The sequence below is a fragment of the Anguilla anguilla genome, chromosome 16, assembly GCF_013347855.1.
Source record: "Anguilla anguilla isolate fAngAng1 chromosome 16, fAngAng1.pri, whole genome shotgun sequence".
Taxonomy (NCBI): Eukaryota; Metazoa; Chordata; class Actinopteri; order Anguilliformes; family Anguillidae; genus Anguilla; species Anguilla anguilla.
In genome coordinates, this window is record NC_049216.1 from 9,513,285 (window position 1) to 9,520,303 (window position 7,019).

General features: G+C 53.7%; 2 protein-coding genes across 3 annotated transcripts in view; one reads left to right on the forward strand and one right to left on the reverse strand.

Annotated features, from left to right (window-relative positions):
• Positions 1–395: 395 nt before the first annotated feature.
• On the forward strand, positions 396–5,880 carry znf276 (zinc finger protein 276). The gene is made up of 11 exons (XM_035396620.1): positions 396–1,031; positions 1,354–1,666; positions 1,759–1,805; positions 1,961–2,311; positions 2,690–2,771; positions 3,154–3,237; positions 3,345–3,455; positions 3,908–3,983; positions 4,180–4,297; positions 4,394–4,493; positions 4,710–5,880. The coding sequence occupies exons 1-11, from the start codon at positions 767–769 to the stop codon at positions 4,945–4,947; spliced, it is 1,785 nt and encodes a 594-aa protein (XP_035252511.1). The 5' UTR covers positions 396–766; the 3' UTR covers positions 4,948–5,880.
• Positions 5,493–7,019, reverse strand: part of LOC118215676 (Fanconi anemia group A protein) — a 23,753-nt gene continuing 22,226 nt past the window's right edge. For both annotated transcript variants that reach the window (XM_035396619.1, XM_035396618.1), the window contains exon 42: positions 5,493–6,101. In XM_035396619.1, the coding sequence (XP_035252510.1) occupies positions 5,994–6,101 (108 nt within the window). In that variant the 3' untranslated portion in view covers positions 5,493–5,993. The remainder of the gene's footprint in view (positions 6,102–7,019) is intronic.

Genomic DNA, 7,019 nt, shown 5'->3' on the forward strand with positions numbered 1-7,019 from the left:
CATTACCCAACTACACACACACACACACAGTGCAGTGCTGTGCAAATGTCAGACCACCCTTTCCTTAATTTACTTTCCAGCAAATAAAAGCATTAAGTGCAAGTTATTTATTTTTCAATGTCAAAGTTTTCACCAACTCAAAAAATTCCATTGTGTTAAAATAAGTTTAACCACACAATTATGGTAAAACACATTTTCAACAACCTTAATCGATTAAGAGATTGGCTATGACAGAAACCAGCGTACTCAGTGGGTTCCCAGGACCTGGGTTGAGAACAGAGTTGAGAAGCGCTGGTCTGCGAGTAGGAAATAAAAGTCCACCTGCAGTTCTCTTTGGAGAGAGTAGATGGCGCTGACAAAAATTTAGGGCCAATTTTATTATCTATTCCGGGTTGTTTCTTCTTCCCGCAAACCACTTCCGGATCCACTTGTTTACTTTCAGATGTCTCTTTCTAAAATGGGAGTAAGCTGGTCAGCTAGAGTCTGAAAATAAAATTTACGAAAATGCAATTAATCAGAACCCACTGAATTTTACTTTATTACTGTTTTTACAGAAACAAACTGCGGACATTTTAGAAAATAATTTTGCGTAAGAACATTTTATCTGTAAAAGTCAAATTTTTAAACTTTTTAGCTAGCTGTGGGTAGCTAGCTGTACTTCCCCCATGTAGCTGCCCAGCTTTGCCTATCTAACCTGTAAGGGAAATTAAAGAGAAGAGCTTAGTTTAACGTTACTTTCCTGGCTTTTGGAACATTTGCGCTTATAATGAAACGAGATAGGCGCGCGCGGCTGGCCGCTGTTTCGCCCCTGACCAGGCACGCGCACTCGCCAGGAGCCAGCAAGCGACCCTGTCGGCGAGGGAGACCGAGGGCAGGTTCTGGGAAGAATGCACCCAGACAGGGATGCGAGCTAAGTCGTAGGGACGATGACCCGGGGGAAAGCGCCTGGGGAGGACGACTAAGCATTGACACAATCCCAGCCACAGGGACAGGAGAGGCCGGAGGTCCCCAGAACGAATCAAGGACCACAGGTAGGTCGCCGGGTTCCGCTTGGTTCAGGGCGGAGTGCTTCTTCATAATACAGATGTGTCATAAACTAAGTTCCCATACTAGTTTGCTGCAGAGGAAGTGGCAGAGACGGATGCACTGAGACACAGACAAGCAGCTACTGTCTACTTTATTAACTGACTATTGCTTTCTAAGCAAACTTCTTGACACGACATGAACTGTTTAAAATGTATATGGTAGATGGGTTCGTTACCGGGTAAATGACCTATTAAATTTAGCTATTTAAAAGTTAGCTAGCAAAGTACGTGTCTTTGGTGACAGCGTTGGCCTTACGATCACATGCAGGTTCGGGTCGACTTAGCGCTGCCTTTTGCCGACTGTGCCACGGGAAGTTTTCCCCGCGCAGCCTGCGGCACGCGTTCGGCAAGTTGCAGGGAGAGTCCGTGAAGCTCGCAGCGGAGGAGAGGCTGCGACCGCCGCCGCTCTTCTGCACCGACTTCCAGCGCCTGGTGGGCGTGCCAGTGAGCCGCGACCCGCTTCTGTCTCAGTTCGTATGCAAGAACTGCCACTCGCAGTTCTACAAGTGCCACAGAGTCCTGCTAACCTTCCTCCAGCGGGTCAACCTGTCGCCCTCCACGCGCGACAGCGCCACCGAAAGGTGAGGGAGAGCCATCAGCGAAATAGATCTGCTGGCGGCCAAGACCAGAGCCTTCTTTACCGCTGAAACGTCTGGTTGTGCTTCTATTTCAGGGGTCATTCCATGCGGTCTTATTCAGCAGAAGGGGCCTGTCTGTCAGGTGAGTTGAATATTAGCAGAAGGGAATCATGTTGAATCGTCTGAGATCTTAAGACCTTGAGAGAGTGACAGGTTAATCTAAACCAGTGACAGCGGGGCCTTTATGACTGAACCCCCTATTCGATGTTCTATGCTTCACCTCCTACCCCCGTCTAGGCCCTCCCATCACCTCCTCTCCCCAGTGCCTCCATGGTCTGGTCTCCTGGACGCACCACCATGCGGTGGACTGCAGCTCCTGCCCCGGCCTGCAGGAGGTGCTGGAGGGGCAGTACCGGGGGGCGGTTCGGGTGGTGTGGGGGTGCGTGGACGGACACAGCTACACGATGGACGCGCAAGCGCATCCGGAGAGAGACCAGCAAGCAGTCAGAACCGGCTCCCCGGACTCTGGGACAGCTCTGAGGCCGGTGGGGGCAGCCCTAACCCACCCTAGCCCGGCTGCCGCCCCCCAGAACCAGGCCCCCGCCCTGCGGACGGCTCCCAGCACAGACACCGCCGGCGCTTCCGGGGGTGAGTGGGTCGCGGGGCTGGAAGGCTCACTTCAAAGTTTACGCGTTGCTACGGTTACACACAGCTTAAAGCAGACATTGGCACTGAATCACATTCCGTTCATTTAGCAGACACGTTCATTTACAGACTTAACTTGGAACATGAAAGCATTGCCTTGTCTTATACCAGCACAAGCGCTTGACGTGGCTAACAACGTTCCCAGACGAGTAAGTGCAACATCACTTAAAGCTAATGAACAATGCTAATGAGAAACCATGCTGCGCCGGCCCTTGTACCATCGCAGCGCTGCTTCTGTATTACCAGCACAGCGCTGCTAACAGCGCTGTGCCTCAGCGCGTGCGCTGCGTTGATGTTCCGGCGGTGTGTTGTTGTTGCCAGGAGCACTGCGCAGCGAGGCGACGGTCACGCCCGCGCCAGCCGACCCTGTGGACGGGGCAGGGGAAAGTGACCTCTCTGACAGGTAAGCCAGCAATCCGGAAGACCTGACACAGGTGAGGCAGCACAGGTAAACTCCAGCTGAACACAGGCGGGCCAGTGAAGCGGGTTAAGAGAAATAACGTTGGAAGAGTCTCATTAAGTGATAACGTGAGAAAGTAATTTACTTGTTAAAATGCATCTAATAAAATGAAGGATGCAGCAGTACCTCAGATATAAAGACTGGTCTTATGACATAGCAGGATTCAAGCTCGCTTCGAACTCGCAGTTCACCCTGTCTTTCCGTAATCGGCGCACATAGGAAGCATTCTTTATGACGTTAGCTTAGTTTGCAGGAACACGAGATGAGGAGCGTTTTATGATGCCGATCCGCTCCCCTGGGCCCGTTTGTGCATCTGACCCCGCAGGAACTTCTCTAGCGACGACGAAGACGAGGAGAGGAGGAAGAGCGGCTCTTCGGATGAGCTGTTTGAGCCCTTTCCCGAGAAGCGGTGAGAGAGCCTTCGCTGAGTAATCTCTGAATAGATTCGCGCGGAAGCGTGCCTGTGGCGTACTCTGTAGTTACGCTCCTCCTCCCCCTCCCTCCCCCTCCCCAAAGGGTCGTCTCCTCCAAGAAGGGCGGCAGGGAGGCGAAGAGGCCCCCCGAGCCCAAGGTGCGGAAGAAACCGGGGCCGAAGCCGGGCTGGAAGAAAAAGATCAAGACGGAGCGGTACCTATGGGTGGGGCACTGTCAGGGGAAGGGGAGAGGGGGTCAGTCAGGGGTCACGGTGAGAGTTCAGTGAGGGGTCAGAGTGGGGTTGATGAGGAGTCAGCCAGGGGTCAGAGTAAGTGGTTGGTCAGGGCTCACAGTGAGGTGTCAGAGTCAGGGGTCACTGTTAGAGGTCAGTGAGGGGTCACAGTGGGGCTGGTGAGGGGTCGGTCAGGGCTGAGTGAGGGGTCACAGTGGGGCTGGTGAGGGGTCAGTCAGGGCTGAGTGAGGGGTTGATGAGGTGGTCACAGTTAGGGGTCAGTCAGGGGACTGAGTAAGGGGTCGGACAGGGCTGAGTGAGGGGTCACAGTGGGGCTGGTGAGGGGTCAGTCAGGGCTGAGTGAGGGGTTGATGAGGTGGTCACAGTTAGGGGTCAGTGTGGGGCACTGATTTTGCTTTGTTCCTTTTCTCAGAGAGGAGCTTCCCAACATCTATAAGTGCCCCCATCAGGGCTGCACAGCCGTGTACCGCGGAGCCGACGGCATGAAGGTCAGTGTGCGTGTGCACAGTAAGCTCAGTTTGCGCTCAACATGCTTACCATGTTCAGTGTGTTCAGTATGATTAGTGTGTGCTCAGTATGTTTACCATGTTTGCAGTGCCCAGTGAGTTTAGTGCGTTTAGTGAATGCTCAGTTCGTTGAGTGTGTTCAGTATGTGTTGAGTGTCCGCTGTGGTATCTGGAGCAGAAGCACATTAAGGAGCATCATGAGGAAGTGCGGGAGCGACCCTGCCCCCACCCCGGCTGCAACAAGGTGTTCATGATCGACCGCTACCTGCAGCGGCACGTCAAGCTCATCCACACAGGTGAGGGGCCGGGGGGCGGGGCCACGCAGGGGAGCGGGCGCGGTGGCGAGGTGTGCTTTGCCTGAGAACTCTACCGTCCTGTCCCTCTCTCCCCAGAGGTGAGGAATTACATCTGCGACCAGTGCGGCCAGACCTTCAAACAGAGGAAGCACCTGTCCGTGCATCAGATGCGCCACTCAGGGGCCAAGCCGCTACAGTGAGTCACAGTGAGGGGGAGGGGCCAAGTCACTGCAGTGAGTCAGAGAGAGGGGGAGGGGCCAAGTCACTACAGTGAGTCAGATAGGGGGAGGGGCCAAGCCTCTACAGTGAGTTAGAGAGGGGGAGGGGCTAAGCCACTACACTGAGTCACAGTGAGGGGGAGGGTCCAAGAGCTGGTGTAGCCTCCTAACTGAGCTTGCGATTGTTCCTTCAGGTGTGAGGTGTGCGGGTTCCAGTGCCGCCAGCGAGCGTCACTCAAGTACCACATGACCAAGCACAAGGCGGAGGCGGAGCTGGAGTTTGCCTGCGAACAGTGCGGGAAGCGCTTCGAGAAGGCTCACAACCTCAACGTGCACATGTCCATGGTGCACCCGCTCACGCAGGGAGGGGCCAGCGACCCGCCCCAGCCCCCGGAGGGTGAGGCTCTGAGCCCGCACTCTGCCTCCAGCTGAGACTGCAGCAGAACTCTGGACTCCTACAGTGACCTTAAGGGCAGAGTGTCACGCCTCATACACCTCACTCTGAACCCCATGCCCCTAACCCTGTACTCCTCACTCTATAGCCCACACCCTGTACACTTCACCCTGTACCCCACGCCATGTACCCCTTACCCCCTGTACCCCACACCATGCAGAATACCCCTCCACCACAGACCACATTCCACACACCATGCTCCACCACCCTGTACACCTCAACATGTAGAAGACCCCTCCACCACAAACCACATACTGCACACCATGCTCCACCCCACACACACACACACCCTATATCCCACATCGCATACCCACCCTATACCCCACACCATGTGTCCCCCATATACCACTCACCCTACACCCCAGACCGTACGCCCCACACACCCAGTACACGGCTCCCTCACACTATGCAACACGTTCCTGACACCCCGCACACCTTACGCTCGCCTGCTTGCTGCCGCACCGCGACCCAGCCAGGCGCCGCACGCCAACCGCACCACTCAATGAAGACTCGGACCGGTCTGTACCCTGCCACCAGTTGTTTTTATTATCTTCCTTTCTTGTTTAGCATCTCCTGAACTACCAGTGGGCGCAGTGAAACTGTCTCGCTGGCTGGCGTGTCCAGGCGAGAGGCTGTCCTCTTATGCAGCCTTTAAAAAAAAACAGAGATGAACCTTATCGATGAAATGAACCACCTTTTTTTTTAGAGGAGGCTAGTATTGTTTATAAACTGTAAAATGAAGAGTAAAATCTGTGAATATGTGTATAGAACAGAGAGCACTCGAGTCCGTCACGAGCAGATGTTTATGCTGCACCCATGTGACCCCCCTCCCCCCGCCCCTGTTACTGGCCCCGCCCCCGGCAGAGCAGCCTTTCTCTACCGCGTGAAAAACGAATAAAGGTGTAAATACACAAAGCTGCTCAGCGCTGCGTTATTCCGCTCGGGGTTCCGGAGGCCGGCCGCTGTTTTTGGGGGACGGTCGCGGTTCCCCACCCCGCCCCCCAGGCTGGGGGCGCACAGCTGCTCACAGGAAGTCCAGCTCCCGCAGGGCGTGGTCAGGGCTGGGCGGGGCCAGGTGGGAGGACAGGGCAGCAGACACTTCGGGGTCCAGATCTCCACACGCCTCCTGCAGCTGGGGGGGAGGGGAGGGATTGATGTGTAACAGCACTGTGTGAGAGGTGAGAGGGGTTTGATTTGGAAGGGTACTGTGTGAGGGGTTTGATGTGTAACTACTGAGTGAGAGGGGTTTGATGAGTAACAGTACTGAGTGAGAGGGGTTTCATGAGTAACAGTACTGCGTGAGAGGGGTTTGATGAGTAACAGTACAGTGTGGGAGGGGTTTCATGAGTAACAGTACTGCGTGAGAGGGGTTTCATGAGTAACAGTACTGCGTGAGAGGGGTTTGATGAGTAACAGTACAGTGTGGGAGGGGTTTGATGTGTAACAGTACTGAGTGAGGGGTTTGATGTGTAACAGTACTGTGTGAGAGGGGTTTGATGTGTAACAGTACTGAGTGAGAGGGGTTTGATGTGTAACAGTACTGAGTGAGAGGGGTTTCATGAGTAACAGTACTGAGTGAGAGGGGTTTGATGTGTAACATTACTGAGTGAGAGGGGTTTGATGTGTAACAGTACTGTGTGAGAGGGGTTTGATGTGTAACAGTACTGTGTGAGAGGGGTTTGATGTGTAACAGTACTGAGTGAGAGGGGTTTCTTGAGTAACAGTACTATGTGAGAGGGGTTTGATGTGTAACAGTACCGTGTGAGAGGGGTTTGATCTATAACAGTGCTGTGTGAGAGGGTTTGATGTGTAACAGTACTGAGTGAGAGGGGTTTCATGAGTAACAGTACTGTGTGAGAGGGGTTTGATCTATAACAATGCTGTGTGAGAGGGGTTTGATGTGTAACAGTACAGTGTGAGAGGGGTTTGATCTATAACAGTGCTGTGTGAGAGGGGTTTGATGTGTAACAGTACTGTGTGAGAGGGGTTTGATGTGTAACAGTACTGAGTGAGAGGGGTTTCATGAGTAACAGTACTGTGTGAGAGGGGT

Coding starts and splice junctions, on each gene's coding strand:
- znf276 (XM_035396620.1), top strand. CDS start 767: ATGAAACGAGATAGGCGCGCGCGGCTGGCCGCTGTTTCGCCCCTGACC. Junction 1,667..1,758: donor CGCGACAGCGCCACCGAAAG/GTGAGGGAGAGC, acceptor CTTCTATTTCAG/GGGTCATTCCATGCGGTCTT. Junction 2,772..3,153: donor GAAAGTGACCTCTCTGACAG/GTAAGCCAGCAA, acceptor CTGACCCCGCAG/GAACTTCTCTAGCGACGACG.